This window comes from Pinus tabuliformis, chromosome X (assembly GCF_031772625.1).
Source record: "Pinus tabuliformis cultivar Carrire ecotype Pingquan chromosome X, CPIR1, whole genome shotgun sequence".
Lineage (NCBI taxonomy): Eukaryota > Viridiplantae > Streptophyta > Pinopsida > Pinales > Pinaceae > Pinus > Pinus tabuliformis.
The window spans coordinates 389141086-389167108 of record NC_142308.1 but is presented as its reverse complement, the minus strand read 5'-3'; the positions used below and the strand labels follow the sequence as shown (position 1 = coordinate 389167108).

The 26023-nt window shown below is 40.3% G+C and overlaps 1 protein-coding gene across 2 annotated transcripts in view; it reads left to right on the top strand.

The window, feature by feature from the left end:
• Positions 1-26023, top strand: part of LOC149140172 (RNA pseudouridine synthase 4, mitochondrial-like) — a 96763-nt gene that overhangs the window by 49005 nt on the left and 21735 nt on the right. For both annotated transcript variants that reach the window (XM_089446878.1, XM_089446879.1), the window contains exon 8: positions 6619-6730. In XM_089446878.1, the coding sequence (XP_089303004.1) occupies positions 6619-6730 (112 nt within the window). The remainder of the gene's footprint in view (positions 1-6618; positions 6731-26023) is intronic.

The window sequence follows — 26023 nt, the reverse complement described above, 5'->3', positions numbered from 1 at the left end:
ACTCTTCACAGCTTGGCCCTCCTCCAATTTCGAATTATGTTGCTGTGACTAATCTTGTCAATCTCTGCTCTCCCAACTCCAACAATCCTCCTTAAATAGCCCTCCAAATGATTTCCCAGCCTCCCAACTCCAAACTCCCCCGGATGGTGCTACCCCAAAGAGTCTCACTCCAATGACTACGATTGACTCTTCACAGCTTGGCCCTCCTCCAATTTCGAATTATGTTGCTGTGACTAATTCTGTCAATCTCTGCTCTCCCAACTCCAACAATCCTCCTCAAATGGCCCTCCAAATGATTTCCCAGCCTCCCAGCTCCAAACTTCCCCGGATGGTGCTACCCCAAAGAGTCTCACTCCAATGACTACGTAGTCATGGAGGAGATGATGCAGTCTTGCATGTGATGAAATGAGAGTTGCGTGTAGGATGGCCCTCTTGTCTATAGCTACCCTCTATACTCCTGAAAATGATGAAGGATGCTCCTATCTCCCCAACTTCTCGGAGTGCCTCACACTGTGATTGCGCAATCCCTGCGTTGTCGTTACTCCCCCTATTGCTAGTGCTCGACTTACAACTACTGTAACTCGTCTCCCTATTGTTGCTACAAACTGAGATGAAGAAGAACTCCCTTCTAGGGCTGGCACTTGAATTCCACCGAAGCAAGGGTTGAGATCTCCGCTTGGAGACACTTGTGTGCTAAACAACACAGTAACCCGGTTAAGCAACTCGAGCAACTAAGATTGAGTTCAATATCTCAAAAGATAAGATATCCAAATGAGGAGAGCTACCTTACTTATATAGATTTTGTGGAGCACTTTTCCCTCCATTTTCCCTCCATCATGAGCCCCTCACCTAACCATCGATTTCCCTTCTATGCAAATTGAACTAGGGAATGCGTATTCCCCTAGTATGGGTGGCCCCCACGTATACTTAACCACATCAAAATAACCTGTCATATGTCTAGCCTCCTAATAAAATCGAATGGGCCCCCATCACCTCCAAAATTGGCCCCAAAATGTAGAAATTAATACTGCTCCAAAATAATTTAGGAAGGGACATGACACCCACAAATCATTCTTCATGGATTGATATTCCTCCACCATGGCATCTTTCCAAATTTGCTGACTTGTTGCCTCCTCAGAGTTAGATGGCTTGGAAATCAATGTTGAATATCTAGAGTATGTCTTGAGACGTTTGCTTTCTCTAAAAGTGCCACGAGGAGCTGCATGTCCCTCTGCTTCCTGCAATGTACTTCGAAGCCATGCTCGTCTCTTCTTGGGTTCTAGAACAACAACCCTAGGTGGGTCCACTGGATCATTTGGCACTTCTGGCTCTTCTTGATGATCTGAAATATGTTCCACAGGTTCAAATGGTCCTAAACCTACATCCTTGGGAGCTTCATGTTCATCATCATCATCAACATCTTTAGACTTCCTGAACGCTGCATCTGCATCAGAGGTAATGTCTCTACTGACTTCAATATTTCGCTGCCTTGGAATATAAATTTTGTAAGCCTTTGATGACTCACAATACCTAACAATTTTTCCCTTCTTTCCAGAAGGCTCCAGCTTCGTCTTCTTCTCCTTGGGTACATGAATGTAAACATGACAACCAAAGATCCTCAAATGCCCAACCTCTGGTTTCTCACCTGTGAAAACTTCTTCAGGAGTCTTGAATTCCAAAATCTGGTGAGGACATCTGTTTTGCACATAAACTACTATTTTGGATGCTTCTCCCCATAAGAACATGGGCAAATCTTGATCATGAATCATTGCCTTAGAAGCTTCCACAATAGTTTTATTCTTCCTTTTGGCAACCCCATTCTATTGAGGGTTGTAAGGGACTATTAACTCCCTCTTAATGCTAGCTTCTTTGCAAAAATCAATGAGTTCATTGGAAGTGTATTCTCCTCCATTATCTAACGAGTTTTGATCTTCTTCCCTACCAAGTTTTCTTCCTAAGCCTTGAATTCTTGAAACTTGCTAAAGACCTCATCTTTTGTCTTCATGAAGTAGATCCATGTTTTTCGGGAGAAATCATCAATAAATGTTACATAATACATGAGACTGTTAGTTTTCGATGGATATGGTAGTATTGGACAGGTGTTCTAGTCTCAGATGATGCTAAGAGGCTAAGGAACACTAGATCTCCAAAACCCAGAAAATGTTTTGTGAGCTAAGCTTGGGAAACACCTTAATTAAATTAATTTGCCATAATTAAAATATTTCTTAACTTAGGAAAAGTAGTAAATTAAAGTTAATTAATTAAGGATGTTCGAGATTGCTCTATAGGCTTTTATTGATGAAGCCTAATTGATCTTAGTTGTCGATGGATATTAAACCATGGTCGTTGAGACTCCAATGAGAGATTATAAGAGTAGATCGAAGGGCTTGGAGATAACATCATTGTGATCATTGTGAGCAAGGCAGATCGAGCTACCCAGCTCGTAGTTTTTAGTGAGGGCATAATTCGAGCCAGGGAAAGAGCATCAGAGAGAGGGAGCAACAGAGATTTGGGAGGAGAGCTTCGGAGGAGATCTTCCACAGTTTTCCACTATGTAAGAGGCAAGGAGATGAGGCTGAATTATCTGCAGAAGAGGCTGATTTGAGGAGTGCGAGTTAACCGGTCCAATAGTTCAAGTTACCTGAAGAGGGTTTGTTCAGTTGCCAAAGGTTAGATCGGTGTCCTGAAGGCAGAGCAAATTCATTCCAGAGGCAAGGGAGGCTAGACAACCCAGTTAGAGGCAGATCCAGGGCTATACGAATTGCGCAGAGGCAGCAGTGCGAGTTATCAGTGTGGGGTGCGAGCAGGCCAAAGGAGGCCGAGTTGATTTGTAGAGGAGATTTGGGATCTCTAGTATATTTTGCCTGTGTATTGATTGAGGATAGCCAGTTGGGCTTCCATTTGTAATAATTTTGAAATCGCTACATAATAAAAAAAAACCCTCATCTGTTGCACCGGTTTTCCCTTCAGGGTTTTTCCGGGGACGTTTAGTCCAAAATAGTGGTGTCAATTTTATTGTGTGCACACATCTATTTCTCAGTTCCTATTTTATTTCCACAACGTATTTTCATTGGTGAAGAATTACAGTGTCGTTTATTCGATATGTGTCATTAGTATTTTAACAGAAGACAAATAAACAGTTAAGTTAGGAGAATAATACTCAGTTGTTGTTGTTCAAGGAATTTTGATATCGTATAAGAACATTGAAGATCGAGTTAGAGGCTAGTGGTAGCTATCGGGGTTGTTGGTTGGCCGGCTGGATGTGAAGTGTGGGAGAAGAATTTTCTCCTATGGGGTCACTTTCTTTTGGTGGCTAGCACGACCATTGAAATCGTGCAACTGGGTTGCAATGTCAGAATTTAGTGACTAGGATTTTAGCATGCTTCTAACACATTGCCAATTTGCCACTCCAAATCAATGTTAAAGTTGTCCACTAGAATGTGCTTTGCACTCTAATGATTCTCTGTCATTTTGCATATCTAGTAAAATGGCCAAATTTTTGTGGACACTCTCTTGAGTGAACTCATTAGTGCAACTCCTCAAGTGATGGATGTGGTTGATCTCTGATGCATGGGATTGTATTAGCATTTATTGCATTTAAAAGAGAGAATATTAAAGAAATAACACTTCAAAATCTAGGAACAGACTGATTTCATAACATAAAAACTTGGAAATTGAGAATCCCCACCTAGCTAAGGTGCATGTACACCACACACCCCTGAAACTGCAATGTTATCAGAACCAAACTGGTAAGGTGCTTGTACCCACACACCCCTAAAACTGCAATGTTATTAGAACCGAACTGGTGACTGAACCAGAAAACCCTCTAAACCGGGAACCGTTCAGAACCGAATTGGTGACCTAACCGGAAAACCCTCTAAACCGGGAACCGGTCAGAACCAGACCAAAATCGGTAAAGAAAACAGACCAAAAAACTGGTCGACGAAAATCACATAAAATATTCAAATTTTAAAGAAAAACATATATATTCATGCACATCCATATGAATCCAAACCAATTATGCACAAATAAGCAAAAGTTCTCATTTATATAGTATGTAAGGGTGCACATAACCAAAATAGCATTGATTGCAATCCATCTCTGAAGCGAAAATACATCAACAAACAGGCTATAGATGGCCTCTAGCATCCAAAAGAATCATGCTAGAACAAATACCTACCTATCATCAAAATCATTGCCTATATTGGGAACTTCGTCATCAATATCTCCCTCTAAGCATTAAAATAAGATAGAAAAAGTGTAGCATGTCAAGTCAAGAGTTTGTTTGATTGATGGGTACATTTTTAGTAAGGCCATGATAGAGGAGTTCGACAACCAATGCCATTAACGTCAAGGCACATAGAGGGTTTGGTGCTCTTGATCAAATACTAGTTCCACACCCTCGTACATGACAAAATCTGATGGAAACGTTGCAATCCCCGCAATCCTGAAAACTGTTAAGTCTGCTGGATTTTGAGTCAGATCTAAAATTCTACTTTCTCTGTATGAAATCCAATGAGATCAGAACCACTCTCAAACATTCTTAGTCATTTCATGGTAATGTTAAAAATTTAAGTAAAAGTGATTTTACTTTAAGAATTTGACATTACCATATATTACCATGAATTGCATAACAATACCAAGGCCATAGGCTTGAATATTAGGTTACCCCACTCAATTTTTTTTTGTTTTTTCTTAAAAAAATGTGTTTGGAACATCTTTGGTGGAATTGTATGAAACCAACTGGTTTGGTGAATAAAGGCTGGTTTGGTACCAGACTGGCCATTTCCAGTTCCGAACCTCGAACCGGACCAGTTTGGCCTCCAAACTGGTTGGACTGGCCGGTTCCACTGGTTCCGGTCCGGTTTTGATAACACTGACTGAAAGTTTCCCTCCTGTTGCTTGTTGTAACTAGTCTGTCACATTGACACTACCTCTGGCCTGAGGATGGGAGAAGCTGCTTCAAATGAGTAAAGAGTGGATTCATAAGTAATGAGAGAATCATTTTAAGATAGCTACATTGTTTTCTTAATAGAGACACTTTGAAATGGAATCTATGAATCAATTGCTAGGCCAATTCGAGTCTTCAACGTCCACAGACATATCGCTTATGCACAAGGAGAGCAAGGAAACCAAATAAAGTTAGCATAGGATCTGTTGAAGAAAGGAAGCCAAATCAACCATGCTTGTAGTCTACTCTACGAGCATTATTCTGAAACTCATGTCCTTCATTGATTGCCAGCATAGTGTGAATTCTCAACATTACGATTACCCACCTTGAAATGCTGGGAGTGGGCTGTGAAATTCCAAAAATAATCAACCCAGATTGCAATATGGATAGCCAAACTAGCCACATTGAAATTTAGGATTATCGTTAGATAAGAACCTTCGGGCTTCAAATTGTGTAAACTGGAAACATCATGTCAATTGAGTCTATCCTTATGCCCAATTTTCAAAAGTTGGTCTTTGCCATTAATCTTCTTCGAGACGAAATCCTGATTTTGAACAATGAAGGTAGGAATTGTCTGGCGTTTAACAACCGACAATGGCCCTGACTACTTCTAACATCTATACCCTAACGGTGATATTATCTCCAAAAAATGACGTGATCTCTGCAACTTTGAAAAAACCAAGAAATAGAATACAATTCTATAAAAGTCATCTGTAATGAACCTATTCAACAGAAACAAGAGCTACTAAGACAATCAGATGCTGGGAACCCAAAACAACATTGACTCCCCATGTCAAAGAAGCTCAAACGACCACCAATTATCAAAAAACAGGAGCTCGCATGAAGTGCATAACAAACAATGCAATGCAATATCTATTGACAATGCAATGCGTAGAAGGAATAGATAATCCTAAGAAGTTATGGATTCATAAACTCCACATGCGTGTCCCCTGTATTATAACATAACATGTAGATAAAAAAATTATTATTGTTACCTTATTAATATGTATACATATGTCATAAACATACATATGACGTGGAATACTGTTCTATTGAACTAAGAGTTATTTTTAAAATTTTAAAATTGATGAATTAGAGTCCGTTGGCCCACGGTTGACTGCTAAGTAGGTAGTGTTTAATTTTGAGTGATTGAGGTTCAAATCCTGTGAATATCTTGCTGATCATTCTCTAATGTGATGCCAGGGAAATAATAAATATTAACTTCACATCAAAATTGATAAATAGGAAATTGAATAGTGTATATATCAGTAAGTGAATTATCGCGTTCTTTTCATTTTTTTCTTATAAAGTTTCATGCTTTCTATTATAAGGCATCATAGACAATAAATTGTATATATCTTATATTACTTTAAATGTGTTCTTGGCAAATGACACTCGTTTTAAATGATTATGTTTCACTTTTCTGAGTGGTGCATTTGCGTGAGTTTTGATGGTTTTGAATGTAAGAAAAGCATGATGTAATTCTCCTGTCCCTTAAGAAGCGTTTCCTCACAGAAAACAAATTGTTCATCATATTGACCAGTGATTTTTTAGAAAAATATTTTCACTTCCATTCTCATTTCATATGTAAACTGCCTATTAAATTTGCGTATAAATATGTGCCTATTTTCTTCACCTCACTGTCCTATTTGGTTTGTTTATGATAGGTGATTTCAGATGATGCAAAGTCAGAAAGGATCCTTATTGCTGATTACTCTAGAGAGCACTTGGCACAAAGTGCAATAACAGACTATCGAGTAATAGGACCTTCAGTTCATGGTGAGATAAAAGAGGTTTTTATGGAGAAAACTGTGTTGCTCATATAACCTATGTTGCTAAAATTTCACATGGATTTTTCTATTGGCATTGAATGAATGAATGATATTTTAATGTCTACGAGACTAAAAATAGTCTATGGGACTACCAGCCACCCTATTTTTTGCCTTTTGCAATTCAATCCTTTTTTACTCAAATTGATGATGAGCTGACCCAACCTGCTAACAGTTGCCTCACTGAAAGGACAATGCCAAGGAATTGATCCTAACATACTGCCATAATTGTCCCTGATATCTCTGAAAGCATCACATTCTAAAATGAAATGTTTTTCCGATTGCACTGCCCCAGAAGTGAAAAATAAACACACCCGTTCTTCCCAAGCTTCTTTAGGCCTCTTCTACCGTCTCGTTTCACACCGAAGTTGATGTGAGTTAGTTCTTAATTGAGCAATAAGAATCTTTGCTCTCCATGGAATGCTAGCTCCAATGTACTCTTTTTGTTGGAGATCACAAGTGGGGTTGAATTCTTGAACATAGTACTTCTTCTTTCTACCCAACTCTTTTCCCCATATACACTTACGGAACTTCTCCATAACAAAATTCTTTAACTCCTTGCTATTTGTGGGACATGCATTGAGGTAAATATTCCATTTTTGCATCCATTTGTTGTTTTGTCACATCAGTGATTTCTTTCTATCACTCATGCCTTTATTGAAGATAACTTTCGGCCATCTACCTACTCTCATTTGCTCAATTCTTTTTAGATACCTTATAAGATGCACCATAGCAATTGCTTCGATGGGAGCTGCTCCTGTTTCACTCAACATTATCTCATAAGGAACCGAACTTTTTATTTTGAACTTGCTCATGATCAAGCGTTTTTGGATTTTCTCAATTTGTTTCCATTTTGAAACAAGGATGCTGCTAGCCCACAGTTCACACCCATATAATATCACTGGACAAACTAGGAGTCCAAAAATCACTTTAATCATTTTCCAATCCCATAACTCTGCCTCTCTACATCTGTTTTGAAGTGCATATAATGCTTTCCACCCTCCTAAAATTCTCTTCTTTCTGCAATCCTCCCAATTAAGCTTGTTGTTGAAATCGATCCCGAGGTACTTGTATTCATTTACTTATTGAAGGATGTTGCCTGCAAAGAAGAACGTATGTCATTGTTAGTAGGAACTCTTGAGCATTTCTACCATATCACTATTGTTGTTATGAGCCCATCGCATAAGCAGCAATCCTCTGCTATAGTGTTTCATTTTATAGATCACTTTTTTATTATTGATATTGTAGCTTCGTTGTGAAATACAGGTATTGTATAAAAAGCAAAGTTGCGCAAAATGTGTAGAAGATTCCCAAAACAGGACGATCCCCTGTCCCCACCAAAAAATAAAAATAAAATAAAAGAGTGCACAGGGGAAACATGGCATATAAAAATTAGAGAAAAATATAGATACACATTACCTGGCAAGAAAATAAGAATGTTACACATCAATGACATTTTAAAAGGAAACTTATGTCTATTTTAACTCTCATAGATGATTACATGATACAAAGTCCAATAGCTTGGTGGCCTTGATCAATTCCAATCTCATACCCTCATACATGATAGAATCTGTAAAATACCCGACTGCAATGACTTAAGAAAAACCCACGAAAATTCTGAATTTGTATGGTTTGGTTCACTGTGGCATTTTGACAAACAGTTTCTGTACCTAGTGCTGTAGGTGCATTTCTTGCTATTGGCTCATGTAAATATATCATATGTAGGGAAGGACACTTGTGGAAACACTTCAGAACATCAATTTATTATCAACATTAAACAAAGGAAGCATTAATAATACTGATAACAATAGTAGCAGCCACAAACTTCATTACTATTCACTAAAACACATGCCCAGAATTCACACAGGTACTGTAGGTGCCCACTGCGAACAGCCATTTTATAATTTTGATAGACAGTGAGATAAGCTAATATACAAGCAGAATCTGATATAAATAAGCACTGTCTACAATGACATTAACTCACAGTTCATTGCAGCATTGAATGTACCATGTTTGGACAAGCTACAGGCAGAAGTTTGGCTATTCTTTCAGTGCATATCAGTGCCTCTGTTTCAGCTCCAGCAAGGAAATAACCACGTCCCTTTGACAATGCAATTCGATGTCTGAAAGGAATGATTCGACCAGCAACTAGGTAACAGTAGATTGTCCCCACTCTCCTACAGGACTGCATCCAAATCAGCTAGCAACTTCTTCAAACTTGGCATCTTGTGGAGTACGTTCAACCAGCAGAGTATATGTGGAAATACAGCCTCCTTTAGAGCAGCAAATCAACCCCTTTATACTTGAACTTGGCGAGGGAATAAGATAGAAACTCATCCCTCTAAATGGAGTGGGACTCATCCCTCTGAGTACAGAACTTCAATCTCTGGTAACTACTGAGCATACGCTCCTTATGGCTGTAGAAACTCGATCTCACTCGCATGAATTTCGACCCATTAAAGCATGACTGGGATTGGTCACCTTCCTTGGCTTGGTCTTTCCTTGATTACTTGAATCTCCACCTGTGAGAAGAAATATAGAAATTACCATCTCAGGAAATAAAATCAACTGACAAGATGTCTTCAAGCTCAATATCCCCTGCAATTTTTTTTTCCATGAAGGCACAATGGTGAAATCTGAATGATTTCACTCTTTAGACCAACTAGGGTGTCTAGTTTCAACACTGAGGCTAGCAATGACGTCTAGCGTTTCTAAAACCCTAAGCTTCTCTCCAAAAACTTTCCAAGAGCTATTTTCTCCAAAAAGAAAAGTGAAAGAATGAGGAGGGACTCGCTCATTTCCCTTTTTCCTATAACTCACTTACCTTTCCCTCCAATTAAATATTAAAAACACTTTTCCTTCCTTTATTTAATAAAGTGACTTTTATAAACTAATTAAAGTCACTTTTAATGCTGGAAAATGCTTAATTCGCCTCCATGGTTACACTGGCCACCCAAAGCCCCTTTTCATTATCTTGCCCTGTAGATCTTTTCGTCCTGATTCCAATGAGCTATTAAACTAAGGTGTTTCTCCAAGTAATCAACCCGAACCAACACCTTAAGTGTAATTAATTAAAATATGCTCATTAATAACTCGTTTTACAAATATTGTCGGAATGCAATAGAACCAAAAGCAAACCGTGCGAAATTGATCTTGATGATGCAATATGATAAGCGATCCTCGTTTGACCCATAGAACTCCTCTGAAAACCCTCTGATCCCACCAATGGAGTAATCTCGCTCCTATGACCGGTTGATAGAAGCTCTAGGAACCCCTCCTAACCACCTCACCAAGTAGTCCAAAATTTAGGGACATTACAGTGTCCCCTCCCCAAAATTGCTTGTCCTCAAGCAATGTCATCGTGTGCTGCTAACACGGTCCCAAACCATCTTGATTATAGTGAAGCATTCCTCGTCCCACACGCTCCCCAACAAGGCATGGATGCCAAAGGGCCTCTGCATACCACCAATAAGTAGAGCATCTCGAAAATGGAATATCTCGGCCATCTCCTTGAGACGCCGCTCTATCAGAAAATCAATCTCATGTACCTCAAGAGTGAACTCCTGAAAGTACAACCCAAAATCTGTTGAAAAGGGTCCTCGCCCACAGGAACTAACCACTACCACCTCTGATACCATCAATGAATCACTGAGAAGTGAAACACCCTCCGCCAAGTCTAGTGGAAGATCTAAGTGATCTTCCCCTGTAAAGACCTACTAATCCATAATGGTAGCTGAGTTGTTGAGACCTATAATGCCCAGGTCCCATGCTAATCTCAAAAGGGCACTACCATGCTGCCGTTGCACCACTCTGATTATAACTTAATGTTGCGTTGAAGTATTGCTAACTATTGGCGCTCATCCGTGCCTCATCACTAATCCCTGTATGCAACCAATAGAAGAATACCATGTATCATGAATCAATCTGACGTATGCTAAACTGCGTTTCTCCTACCTAACCACATGCAGATTTTGCTATCCCATCCCCTAGTGATGTACCCAATCACTGCATGGAGCCCACACACCTATGTTGCACGAAACTTCTAGGAACCCGATGTTTTGGGCCATACCCGTACTTAAAACTCTGAAACTTGGCTGAAACTCAGCGATCATGTAATCATCTATGAGAGTTTATATAGACTTGGTTTTCCTTTTAAATTGTCATCTAAGGTTCTTATTCCCTTTTTTCTTGCAAGATAATGTGTTATATATATATATATATATATATATGAATGATATTTCCATTTTTGGTAGGTGATGTTTCTAAACGTCCCTGTTTCGGAAACTTTGAAATGTTTCGGCATTTCGTGCAACTTAGCCACACAACCTCCTATAAAAGAGGCCTACCATCCACTGTGCCCCATGCTCGTACAATGCCTCAAAATGTCCTGCCAAAGGTGTGTCATGCAACTCTCTCTTGATCATCTCCCCAAGTGTGTACTCAGGGGCAGAACATACTCTGCCTCTGCAATGGGTCATGCCATCCCTAATCCTGTATCTGTCAACTAGCTCCCTGACCATATGCCTCAATTGGGAAGTCATTCTCTTATCCACAATGCATTGTGTCTCACTCAATTGTTTAAGGTGACCCCATGTGTCTTGCTATATGTGATGAGAGCATCAAAGAACAACAACAGAAGCTTCTGCAACAGTGTGCAGGACTAGAAAGTGACAGATGCACGGGTTAATCCCAAGGGCGTGATCAAGAACCCATATGGATACCCAAGGGTAGTCTTGCGAGTATCCCACTCTCTGACTCTGATCAAGTGATGTTCCAATCGAAGATCAAACTTTGAGGAATGCAATGCTTCCTAACACCCATGCATCCACTTATTGATCTTCAGTAAGTCAGGCCCACTAGTATGCTCGATGTCCCAATCAATCGGTCTCCCTGGAAGCAATGCTCCAAGATCTTGTTGTGCAGGACCATACACCACTGCATAAAACCATGCATCATCATACTCCTCTACATACCTCTACACACCATGACATATCCATGTACCCCATTAGGTATCACCACCTATTGTGGATGCACCTCGTACCATATGGTATATCGCATGTGCCAATGTATTTGCCACCCTGCTAGTGGACCCACTATGATGTGAGTCATATCTCCTTCTCCGTCTTAGTAGACCTAAGTGGCATGAGTCCTCACATGCTAATGGGGATGTCACTGCTGTGCCGATCCTCAGTGGCTCCTATGCCCAATACATCGATAGAAGAGCATCATCCCCATATATTGCTCTGTCTGGTGGCATACAAATGCCATCCCTTCTGAATAACTCATGTCTGGGTATGCTGACCACCCTACAACCCCATGCATGAATGATGTGCCAAGGCATCTCCTGAACTCTGTGTTAGAAAATCAAAAAGGCAGAAAGATTTTCTTATGTTGATAATTACTTGTGTTATTCTTGTATTCTTATTATCTTCTTTTCATCAAACAATCATCAAATCAAAACATGAAGATCAATGATACCAGATGTAGGCACTCAGTGAGGGCTAAAACCCTCTCCAGGGGAAAACCCTGTCAAACTCTTCCACTAATCAAATTGAGATAGACCAAGACTTTAGCCCTTACCAAAAGACCTTCCTCCACCAAGTCAGCCTTCCAAAATGATTCAGCAAACTTGAGTAGTCTCTTCTTGTCCAACAGTGACAACCCAACAACAACCCATAATTTCAGCCCAGCTACAGTAGTGCAATTTCGACCCTTTTAGCGACCCAGCAACTTCGCACGTGTGAGACAAGGAGAGAGAAAATTAGACTTCTTTTGGTTGAAAAAAACTTCCTTCTTCTTCGCTAGGGTTTGCTTCCTCCCTTGAATTTCACACCCTTTTTATGTCTCTAGCAACTGCAGATCGAACTTGTTGTGAGTATGCTCCAAATGAGGTCGAGTTGCTGCCTTTATATTGTGAATCTGTGAGGTCGAATTCCCTTGATGAGGCCAACTTAGTGGAGGAGGCTTAAATGACCTATTTTACATAAAAATAGATTTCTTCTTTGATAAATAAAGCCCAAAAAGGGTTTTTTACATATTGACAAGGACAAGGACTCTTGACATAAGCCCTAGAAGTCTACAATGGAGGCTTTGACCAAAAAACATTGACCCAAGCATGAAATCGATGCTTTAATAAGTCAATTTCTTTTATAATAATTTTTTTTTCTTTCTTTTGACAAATACATTACATCATGACTCAAATACAATTATGAAGACCGACAATAGTTACATTTTTCAACACTCCCTCTTAATTAGGGAGGTATTCATAATTACATATATACAGAGGTACATGGAAGATCTCAAAGTGATATACTCTATGAAGAGTCATAACATACACAGTGCTATGAATTAGATACGTGACCAGGGTACTCGAATTGGGTGGGACTAAGGTGTACTCAAGCTTTAGCCACTTTAAGTACCATCAGACTTTTAATTTCTAACACCAACCCAAGGATTGAGGTGCATATCCAAGGTTGGAGCTCCATGACCAACGCCACCTTCCCTACTTCGTTATCTAGACATCATCACATAGGCCAGGGGCCCAACCAGATGTCCTTCGAAGCATTTTGTTACCACAAGATGCTTCATCTCTCCTTATCAACTAAATCAGATATATATCCACCACTCCAAGCATGCATCAAATGTTCAACATTTTTAAGGAGAGATTTACCTGTACAAACACAACCCCAATCAATAATAAACCTTTAAGTATATGTACAATTAAACACAAAATTTCAGGGTCCTCAGACATTCTGATGCTACTCATATCATCATCAATGTATCCAAATACAACTTGTCAGAAGCTTTATTCTTTAACTTCTTCAGTAGCACCAAATACAACCTCGTTATTTCTCAAGTCTTTTGTAATTTCATGAACATCCATTTGTAGTTCTTTCATTCATTCTTCGGTTTCATCCTTCCTTCAAGGTATTCATTATGACTGTCATGATATGCCCTTCCTCTCAACTGGGGAGATATACTCTTTCTTCTATCCAAGCTCCCTCTCAACTTAGGGAGATCAACAACTACTTTCTTTTGTAACATCGGAGAAACTTCAAACTTTCAAGGCTTCATTCTTTCCCATGGCATCAATGTCATCTTGATCGTCATCAATTTTGTAGCTTCCTTCATCATGCTTATTTATCATATTCAATTATGGACATCTTCAATATCTTGAAGGTTATGTACCTGCAAAATTTTAATAGCAAGTATAACCAAATACAAATATACAGAAGCATGAAGTCAATTAAAATCATGTCATTACAATGGAAGCATCAAAGCATTCAAACTTTAGACATCAAATACCTAAACCTAGTTAGGTTCATAATTAGCAAGGGTCACATCTTTTTACATACTAGACTTCAACTTCTTGCTAGGGTTTTGTTATAAACCCTAGACTCCATCTTCGAGACCCAAAACCTTAGATATCCGTGATTCAATAAAATAACAATTCAATCATAGTACTATACATCTAAGGTTTCAACAATATGCCTTTTAGAATTACATGTCAGACTCTACTAGGGTTTGTTGCAAACCCTAGATTTTATCATCAAAGCTAAATCATATCAATAATCGAAAACAATATGATCATGTCCTAGAATATCAATCCCTACTAGGGTTTTGTTACAAAACCTAGATTTGACAAACTAAAACATGAGTATCAACAATTAAGTTAGCATACTCACATATACATATGTAGGATTTCATAATTATGCACTAGCATTTGACAACAATATCTACTAGGTAAACCAAACATCAATACATCAAACAATTTTGACCAGGTTAAGGTTACAATCAAATAGATGAATATAAACCTAGGGTTTCATTCGTAGGATCGATCTTTAGTTATTTACAAAGGTCTTGTTTAAAAACCTTAAATGCTAAAAATCTAGTGTTTCTTAGATATTAATAGCAAGACCTTAAAGAACTAGGGTTTTATCATGACATTACCAAACTGTAAACTTCAAAAATATAGGATTTCATCATATGTTCCAGACTTTATCAACAAACCCTCAGAGGACTAGGATTTCATAATCAACATTGACATACCTTTAGCAATAAGAGGCTAGGGTTTTATAGTGAACCCTAAGAGTTAGGGTTTTACAAGAATGATCAAATGATAATATAACAAGGGTAGATTCAATCTAATGATTAATCACCTTAACAAGAATCTTTAAGATTTAAAAGCCTAAACATAATGATGTTAGTAATGTAAAGCAAATATCAAAAGAAGAATGATCATACCTTTTTTATGAAGAGAACCTTGTAACAAAACTTGTAATCTAAGACATATCTTGAGTTGTTCTTTAACAAACCTTGTAGGACTTTAGTTCTTGAAGGGCTTCATTTGCAACAAGACTTCTTTCATGATTCAAGTCTTTCCTTTGAAGTCTCCACCATAATGCATTTTGCAGGATTTCCTAAACAAAGAAAATATAAGGGAAAGATTATTAGTATATAATACAAACAAATCTCAATGTGAGGAGAAAACCAAACATGAAAGATGAAAAAAAGAACAATATACTTATCTTTTGGTAAAATGGTGAAGGCTCCCTCTTAATCCAATCTTTCTGAGGGATACCTACAACTTAAACAATTCAAAAAGTTCTAACAAGATATATTTATGAACTCTAGAAATCAAAACATAAAAGAAAACATTGCAGAACTTAAAGTAGAAGGATATGCAAGGGATAATATCCTTAAGAGTCTTTAGAAAATAGATCTTTGACTTTGGATTCTTCAGTCTTGTTCTTCTTTGGTGGAGCTTCATCAACAACATTTGTATGTTCTCTTTCTCTCTTCTTATTCCTTGGATCTTCAAGACAATGACTTTTGTAATGACCCATCTTATGACAATTGTAGCATTCAATCTTGGATAAGTCAACTTTCTTCCTTGGTCCTTTGAACTTCTTGTATGTTCCCTTCTTCTTGTGATGAACAGAGTAGGCATTTGAAGTGTTGTCTTCTTCATCCTCCTTCTTGTTACTTACTAATGAGATGCGAGCTTCTTCTTGACTACATGCATTTGCATGCATTCCACATTTGTTCAAAGGTTGGTGCATCCTTCCAACTGCTAATTCCTGAAGCAAAAGGGCCCCAAGGCTTTGGTAAACCTAGTAGTGCAACAATAGCAAGTTCCTTCTCAGGTATAACTTTATCAATCACTTGGAGTTCATCTCTTATTCTAGAGATCCTTACAAAATATGATGACATCGTATCATCTTTTGTCATCTTTATTGTTCTTAGCTCATTCTTGAGACTAGCTATCTGACCAATATTTTTGATGGTGAACAAGTTGGAGAGAACTTCGTACATTTCTTGAGCGAAATCTATATTGGATATGTTGGTATTAGATTGTCTTTCACTCCATCTACTATTAAATTCATGGCCAAGATGTCGGTTTCCCTTAATTTATCCTTTTTGCATCATTTGTAGGTTTCTTAACTTTTCCTTGAACAAGATCCAAAACTTTATGCTTAGCGAGAATAAGATCTATTCTCTTCTTCCATGCTCTGTAGTTGGTGGCTCCTTCTAGCTTGTTTTCAGACTTAATTGTCATGTCTTCTTTTCTTGATACAGATAGTAGACCTTCCTCTTATATGATCCTTTCCTTTGACCCTTTCAGTAGATCTTCAAGTTGCCTTTTTCTTCCTTCTTCACCTTAGCTTTGATTCCATGTTAGAAAATCAGAAAGGCAGAAAAATTTTCTTATGTTGATAATTACTTGTGTTATTCTTGTATACTTATTATCTTCTTTATGTTCTTCTTTTCATAAAGCAATCATCAAATCCAAACATGAAGATCAAAGACACCAGATGTAGGCACTCAACCAGGGCTAACACCCCTCTAGTGTAAAACCCAGTCAAACTCTTCCACTAATCAAATTTAGATAGACCAAGACCTTAGACCTAACCAAAAGACCTTCCTCCTCCACCAAGTTAGCCTTCCAAAATGATTTAGCAAACTTGAGTAGTCTCTTCTTGTCCAGCAAACTACTTACATTAACCACTCCATTACGGAACTAGCCGGTTTGACCATAAACTAGTCAGTTCCGTCCTAAACCGGCTAGTTAGCACTGGTTTTTGTGGTTTATGGGCGAAGTGGGGGGTCAAACCCGATTTTTCTGCCGGTTTGACCCGATCGGCTAATGAATCGGATGGTTTGACCGATTTTCGGTTCAAGCCGGCTAGTTTTTAAAACACTTCTTATAACCATCGAATGGTGAGATGGCTAGATAACACATTTGTGCTAAAGTCCTAGATCTAGGGATTCGGGATCTAGCTCATTTAAACAACAAACTATGGGTACACTGCTCAACCCTCCAGATGCCTAAATGGCTTAAGCACAAAACATCGAGCTAAAGTAGAAAATTGATGTGGGGTCCACCTCCGCCTTGGAATCTGTGCTAGGTCTTGTATCTGGAAAATTTGGCACCTAGGACTTTCTTATGCAATTAACCACTTACACAGCCTGACCGCCAAATGGCCTGATGACTTTTTCCACCGGATTCCAAAACATGAGGAAAACACCAAAAAATTTAACATTGTGAAGCCTTGCAAAATAGCTTCCTACCGTGAATCCCAAGCCCTGCCACATCATCTTCCGTGTCATTGCCACATCATTTGCCATGTCCCTCTGCCACCTGTCATGCCACGTCACCATCATGTATCACTCGAAAAAGGGCCACTTGGCCACCCAAAAGTGCCATATCCAGCTGCCACATGTCATTACCATAGTGCCACGTCACTACCACCTAGTGCTGCCTAGGTGCCACCTATACTGCCATGTCATGCTAAGGTCCACTTTATGTTTGGCACTGGGAAATCCGGGATCTCTCTGTTTTTGTAAGTGGTTTCCTTGTTGCACTTTCGGCGGCCTGGACACCTAGGTGCCTTGGTGCATCCCACATGGGTCCAGATGCTCGAATGAATCTTCCTAACCTGACAAACATCTGACATCTACTAGCTCGACCCCCGAATGGTCGGATGGCAAAACCTTGTCTCATCTAGAACCTTGTCTGTGTTGATGAATGTAACTAGTGTCGGTCTTCATAATTGTATTTGTCAAAAGAAATTTTATTGTTAAAGAAATTGACTTATTAAAGCATGGGTTTTATGCTTAGGTCAATGATTTTTAGGTCAAAGCCTCCATTGAAGACTTTTAGGTTTTGTCTTGAGCCAGTAAAGTCATTGTCATTTTTATTGGACATTTCATGGGCTTTTGTATCATGTAAAAAGAATTATTTTTGAGTCAAAAGAGTCATTTGTCACCTCCACATCAAGTTGCCCCTGTCCTCATGAAGTCAGCCTGGATTAGGGCTATTCGACCCAGCAGAAAGGCTATATATAAAGGCAGTTTGACTCATTTGAAGCACACACTCAACAAGTTCGATCTACAAGAAAAAGAAGCAGAAAAAGAAGAGCGAAGTTGAGGAGAGAGAAGGAAGAAGTTGTAGAAGTCAAGGATCGAGTTTTTGGGCATCTCTATCTCACACGTGTGAAGTTACTGGACTGCAGCTGGGGCCAAAATTTTTGAATCTACTGCAGGTCCGAAATTCTGGATTGAAGCTGCCACTGAGAAGCTGACACTTGGAGACTTTGGCAAGGATCATCTATTGGAAGGAAGGGTTGACTTGGTGATTGGAGGCAATGTTTTAAAAACTGGAACCGGTGATTGGACCGGTCCACCTAATGAACTGGGTTTCGAACTGGGACTGGTCAGGTCTAAACGAACCAGTTCTAGAAAAATACATTAAATAATTATTTTTTAATGAAACAAAACTATTTTTAAGATTGAAAACCATGATTCCAAGCCAATAGAGACAAAATATGCAAAGTTTGCTCATTTATATACCATGTAAAGGTGAATATATCAAAATGGCACTGAGTGCAATACATATCATCGACAAAATAGTAAAATACATAAGCAATGAGGCTCTAAATGACCTATAAAATCCAAAAATAGTGTTGCAAGCCACGAGGCCATTGGCCTACTACAAGTCTACAGTGTACACATGATCAATCATCAAGTTCGTCACCACTACTAGACACAGGATCATCATCAAGAGCTACATAGACATTATCTGGTTCGGAGTCTGAGGATGCCTCAACTTGATTTGCAACCTCAATAGCAATGCCACCAATAACAAAAGTAGTGGACCTAATGGAAGCACGAGTTTATTGACCTGCACGACTAGTGCCTTCCATTGGTTCTTTGCCTTTCCTTGATGTTGCTACTGATTCTGGTTCTGATGCCACCACCAAATCTGCTTCATCCCCCGCTAATGCCATGTCGATATCAAAATCAACATCAAACACAGGATCTTCAGTCTCCTCCACCCATTCTGATGTTGGATCAATATCGTCCAACACAATGGGATCTAGATCAGGTGTTTTGTTCATCATTTGGTTCCTCCTTAGTCGAAGGTTGTATTGCACGAAAACAAGATCATTTAACCGTTTTTGTTCCAAACGGTTTCTCTTCTTCGTGTGTATGCGCTCAAAAACAGACCAATTGTGCTCACAACCTGAAGCACTGCAAGTTTGGCTGAGGACTCTAATTGCAAACTTTTGCAATTGAGGACACTAGCTGCCAAATGACTCCCACCAATGTGCTGCAAAGAAAAAGACATTAATTAGTAACTTAGTTCATTTCATTACTTATTTACAAATTACAAGTATTTATAGATAATTTGAATTGTAAATTTGTAAACAATTTAACTTGAAAAGAAAAACAAATTGGAAATTGGAATTGCTTACCTGGTTGATCCACATCTCTTGCCATCTTTGCCAAGTTTTTTCCAAAGGTACCACTTGCCATACTAAAAACAGTAAGTTGTCTATGTATTTCCAACTAGTCTGCATGGCTAGGGACCATGCGCTCCAAGCAATCAATCAATCCAGCTCTGACCTCTGCATCCTGCAGATCTCCTAGCCGAGCTTTATAATGATACTTTGCGTTCAAAAATACCTAGTTGCATGTATAGGACGATGGAGTTGATTGTTCCATCTGTTGTCAATGATGTCCCATATATGGCCATATTTAGCTAATCTGTCCTTGTACGCTGCCTGTGTTTGCTCCTTTCCCTGATCCATAGCCTCATAAATGTAGCCCATGGCCAATTTTTCCCCATCCACCATCCTTAGCACCTTAACAAGGGGTTCGGTAATTTTCACAAGCTCTACAAACCTTTTCCAAAAATAATTGGCAAACACTTTCTTTTTGGTGTCTTTGCCATCTTGTCTACGAGCCCACCGAGATTCAGTCCATTCATCAGAAGAAAACATTTTCTACAAGTTTTTATGTTGACCATTGAGACATTGCAACGTGAGGAAGTGAGTTGCAAATCTCGTAATTGCAGGCCTAACAAGCTCTTTGACCCTAGTGTTTTTCCTCATTAGGTTCAATACCCATGAGTGGTTGTAAATGTATTATGTAATGCACTTGGCATGCTCTGCAGTGTTTTTTACCCACTCCACTTTGCCTATGTCCTCAAGCATGAGGTCTATGCAATGTGCAGCACATGGAGTCCAAAAAATGGTCCTATATTTTGGACTCAAGCATCTTTCCAACAAGAACATAGTTTGAGGCATTATCGGTGATGCCCTGCACAACATTCTGCTCCCCAACTTCTTGAATAATGTCATCCAAAAGCTCAAATAGAAGGGTGGCATCCTTCACCTTATCAGATGCATCAAGTGATCTCAAAAACATGGTTCCTTGAGGGCAAAAAATAAGGAAATTAATGATAGTGTGATTCTTTCCATCGGTCCATCCATCTGAAATGATGGAACACCCTGTTTTGGGCCATGAATCTTTATACTCAGCCAAATACTCATCAATGAAAGAAATCTCTTTTTGCAAAAGAGCTCCCCTCAAGTCATGCATACTAGGGCCTTTGAAGCCCTTTCCTACAGCGATAACAGGTCCCACATAGCTTGGTAATAAGGTGAGCAAGCAACATTAAATGGGATATCTGAATCATACCACCATCTAGCAATGTATTGATGAGAAGTTTCTTTGCATTGTTTTTTCCAATGTTGATCCTAAGTGGGTTGACGATTTGGCTGGGAGGAAGTGGGATTAGAAGAGGCAATGTTGGCAGAGGTTGAGAAATAACTTTGGGATTTTGCTCTCTTTGTTCCTTTTGATAGTTGGCCAAAAGAAGGATGAACTAAGTGAAAGGGGTCATTGGTGGAAGGGATAGAAGAGGAGTCTTGAATCTCATACTCATCATACCCACTCTCTTTCATGGCTTCTAATAATTCCCTCTTCCTTGCAATGTCATTTTGGATGGCCTTCTCCCTAGACTTATCCTCATGAAACTATTCAAGCTTGGAAAGGTATTCTGCCCTAATAGGACCTAACACTGCATTTGGTGCATCACATAGCTTTACTTGGCCTCTTACCCTAGCCAAGTGTTGTTTCAATCTAAGAATACCCCCACCTCCAATAGATTTATGGCATAATTTGCATATCATTTTTCCATCAATCACATCACAATGAGCCCATGCATTGTCCTTTCCTTTTGGAGCCATGTTTGCTTGAAATAATTATAATTTGCAAAGAAATCTGCCATTTAAAAAAAATTGCAACTAAGAAACATGGAAAACCAAAGTTAAATTTAGGAAAACAAATGCACATGTAGCCTACAAAATCTGATAGCATAGAACTAAAGATTTTATAGCATAGATAATAGAAGTTAGAAGTTTATAACACATAAAAAAAAAAAAAAAAATAATAATAATAATAATAATAATAATACATGGACAACATTTCAATGAGGAATTTTCAAGTGAAAATCCTTACCTGGAAATGCAAACTAGCGTCCTTAGCCTCCTCTTGAAGATGCCAACTCCACTGACAGCTCCAAACTATCTCCAAAATAGCTCCAACTCTAACTCCAAGCCTCCAAGATGACTACTCCAGCAAAAACTCAACACTCCAAGCTCCCAAGCAAACACACAAATACTCCAAATGAGATGTGTGAGACAAATGAGAGAGAGAAGGGCCTTTTAGAGGCGCAAAGAGGGTGTTTTTGGAGGGAAAGGACCCTTACTTCCCTCCAAAACACCCTAAGCACTTGGGAAAAATCATTGCGTGGGTCCTATGTGGCCGTGGCAGCTAACCGGCCGGTTTAGGACGAAACTGGCCGGTTCCGTCCTAAACGGCAGTTAGGACAGGTTAGGGCAAAAAAAAGGCAAAATGAGGAGATAAACCGGGTTTTTAAGCCGGATTGACCCGGTGTGCTTGCTAACCGGCGGATTTGACCGGTTACAGGTTCAGACCGGTCGGTTTTTAAAACACTAATTGGAGGAGGTCTTTGTCTACGTCTAAGAGATCTTGGATTGTCTCATCTTGATTTGAATCTACTAGTGGAAGAGTTGGACTGGGTTTTCCCCTTGGGGGGGTTTTTCCCTAGTTGAGTGCCTACATCTTGTGTCTCTTGTTCTTGTTGTTGGAAACACTGAGGGGGGGTGAATTAGTATTTCTTTTCAATTGTTACTTTTACCAGTTAGATCACTTATATCTAGAACACAAAATGAACAATAAAGAATAAATGTTTTTATTAATTTCTTCTTTACAATAAATCAAGAACAATATATGTAGGGCTCCAACCCTAGATGAAGACACCGATATTCAACTCCCCAGACTCCAACCTGTAATGTGCCAAGCATCTACTTGGACTTTCCAAGGCACCAACCTTGTCAATTTCGAGGCACCAACCTCAAGGGCCCCAACCCTATATCTGGTTCAGGCTCTGACTTGGTTTCTTGAGGATTTTGATTCTCTAGGGCTCCAACCCTACCTTCCAAGGAACCAACCTTGTATTTTTGAGGCTCCAACCTCTTGGGCTCCAACCCTTGCTTTATGTTGATTTGGGGTAGCATCGGATGTGCTCTAGCCACAAAAATTGGTGGAGAGGCTAAAGCACATGAGATCTCCAATACCCAGAAATGGTTTGGGAAAATTCTAAACAGTTTGGGAGATATTATAATAATTAATATTTTTAATGGAGTCCCTAAGTCTAAACTTGGGGAAAATAAAATATTAATGTGAATTAATATAAAACTGTGTTAGAAAGGTCCAAAAGTCATGGATCAAGCCAAAGTTAATCCTAGTCGTTCATTAGGGACTTAATCTCGGTCGTTGAATTGTCAACGAGAAAAGTATAAGAGGAGGCTTGAGGGTCACTTGAAGAACACACCGAGTTGATCAAGAATTCGATTTTTTGGGGCAGAGCTTGCTGAGGAAATCAAAGGAGTGATCAGAGTTGCAGTTGAGGGGCAGTGAATACAGAAGCAGAGAGGGTACTAGGAGCATCAGCGCAGAAGCCAGGAGAGAGGGACACAGAGCCAGCTAGAGGCCACGCAGAGCCAGTCAGGGCCCACGTAGAGGCAACCAGGAGCTGCGCAATGCCAGAGAGAGCCAGTGTGGGTGACGCAGAGGCTCTAGAGGCTAACGCAGTGCCTCCAGAGGTTGACGCAAGGCGAGTTGGGTTGACGTTGAGCCAGAGAGGCTGACGCAGTCCTTAGAGGTAGACGTTGGGGATTTCGTGGGGCAAATTGGAGCTGAGAGCTGTGGGATTGTTCATCCAGAGTTTTAGCCAGAATATTTGTCTCCGACTAAGAGGTACCATTGCCGAGATCATTCTATGTTGGATGAGCCGGTTTGGCACCCAGATTGTATTCTGAAACTGTTTTAATAAAAGCCTCAGATAGCGGCACCGGTTTTCCCGCATTGGGTTTTTTCGGGGACATTGGTCCAAAAATAACGGTTGTCACTTGTGTGCTTGTTTTTCTTTCTGTTGATGATCTGTAATGTGTTGAGCATGTACTTGTATTTATTTTCAATATTTACATGGTAAATAACTTGTTAATTAAACAGAACAAGTAGGCAGAAATAAATCAGAAAGTACATGAAGGATTTCTAACAGTTAGACTTAGAAATTCCAACATGGTATCAGAGCGTGGTTGCAGATCACAGGAGAACTGAGGGCATCAGCCGAGCAGAGCAGCAGCAGCAGAAACAACTGTCCCGAGTGACAGAAGTTGTTCCTAGCAGAGAAGCAGCAAGGGGTGACGCAGTGCTTGTGTCATCAAGTTTGAGCCGGGAGGAGGATCAGCGCAGTGGCAAAAGGGAGAAGACTTGACCTACGCAGTGCCTGGTCATCTTTCTCAGTCAGGAAGGATTGATGCCCGTGGCCAGGAGGTGTGGATTTTGCTGGTGCCGGGATTGCACAGAGCCTAGAAGCTCTAACCTTCAGTTTGTTGAGGCATAGGAGGTTGTGGGTAAGTTGCGGAGTGAAGCTGGTGGGGTACTGTGGTCAGAACAATACCTAACAAGGAGGAGGGAGTTGCTGTCGAGGATTTCTAGCCAAGAAATCTGGATCAGTGGTGCAGTTGCACTAACGATTGGAGTGGGGGCATCTCGACATTGGCAAAGGGGTTTTTAGGAGGGAAATCGAGGCTCAAAGGGAGTCACACCGAGAACTTCCAGGAGGGAAGTAGAGGAGCAGTGAAATGGCACTGAATGGGGTAAGAGACTAGGACAGACTGGATAGAGCCTCAAACTTCGTAGTCTGGAAGGCTAGAATCTTGTTCGTTCTAGACAGGAATCGTCTTAGGCACTTCACCTTGAAGACGATAGTGATCCCAGTTGACCCGGTTGAGAACGACAAGTACGAGGAGGCAATGGCAGGGGCCAAGAGCATTATCCTTGACAGGGTCAAGGACCATGTAATACCACATATTGCTGAAAAGGAAACGACAAATGCGATGTGGGAGGCCCTGACAAAATTGTATCAGCGTACTTCCGTGCAGAGGAAGATGCTCCTAGAAAATCAGCTACAGTCATACCAGATGCAGAAGGGAGAACAGATCGACACCTTCCTCGGTCGATTGAAGGAGATCCGGGATGAACTGACTTCCATAGGGGCCTCGCCGAATCAAGAATTGATGATGAGGACATCCCTAAACACAGTCTTAAAAGACTGGGAGGTGTTTGTCCAGAGCATACTGGGTAGGTCGACCCTTCCAGATTGGGAGGAACTGTGATCGGCTCTTCGCCAAGAAGAGATCAGAAGGCTGACCAAGGCGGGAAGCAATGGCAAGGGGGTCAGAATCAATAAAGAGGAAGAGGAGGACGCTGCCCTAGCATCTGTGGGAAAGCAGGAGAAACGAAAGAAAAAGGACCTCTCCATGGTCAAATTCTTCCACGTGGGGAACTGGGTCACTATGCGAGCCAGTGTCCGAGGAAGAAGAGCAAGGAGAGGCCTCTGAGACCAAGGCTGCCCCAGCGAGGGCGGAGAAGGAAGTGGAGACAGATGATGACTATGCCATGAGTGCTCACACGCCACTTGAGAGGAAGTGGGGAGTCATCGAGCTGTAGTCAGATGGACTACAGGCAATGAGGGGCAGGATCCTCAAGGTACCCAACCTCTTGGATTATACCTTGCTACGGGAGCCCCGAAGAGGAGTAGCAGTACTGACGGATGTCAGTAGAGACGGATGCGGATGGAGCGACAGAGGGAGTTACAGTGCAAGATTCTTAGGACAACGTGAGGCAGCAGTGCGAGATGCATGGAGTTGTTGCAACAACGCAAAGGTCAAAGAAAGGGCACTTGTCAGCGATAGAGGGAGTTTCAACATCGAGTGTGTCTCTAGCCCGACAAAGATGTCAGAGTTGGGAGATCAGTTACTTACTTCTTAGTAACTGAGTTGCAGTGTAGCAGTTAGCAGTGGAAGTGCTATGGGCAGCATGATGAGAGGGGCTGTCGTACAAATGCAGCAGTGGCAGTGGCAGGCCCAAGGGTAGCAGTACATGATGCAGTAGTAATGTTGGGCAGCAGGCCTAGCATCAGCGCTAGGACCGATGTCGGATGATCAGGGTGATGCTCAGTGAGGAGTATTACTAGAGCACAGTCCTCGCTAAGAGGGAGTGTTGATTTGGGGTAGCATCGGATGTGCTCTAGCCACGAAAATTGGTGGAGAGGCTAAAGCACATGAGATCTCCAATACCCAGAAATGGTTTGGGCAGATTCTAAATAGTTTGGGAGATATTAAAATAATTAATATTTTTAATGGAGTCCCTAAGTCTAAACTTAGGGAAAATAAAATATTAATGTGAATTAATATAAAACTGTGTTAGAAGGGTCCAAAAGTCATGGATCAAGACAGAGTTAATCTTAGCCGTTGATTAGGGACTTAATCTCGGTCGTTGAATTGTCAACGAGAAAAGTATA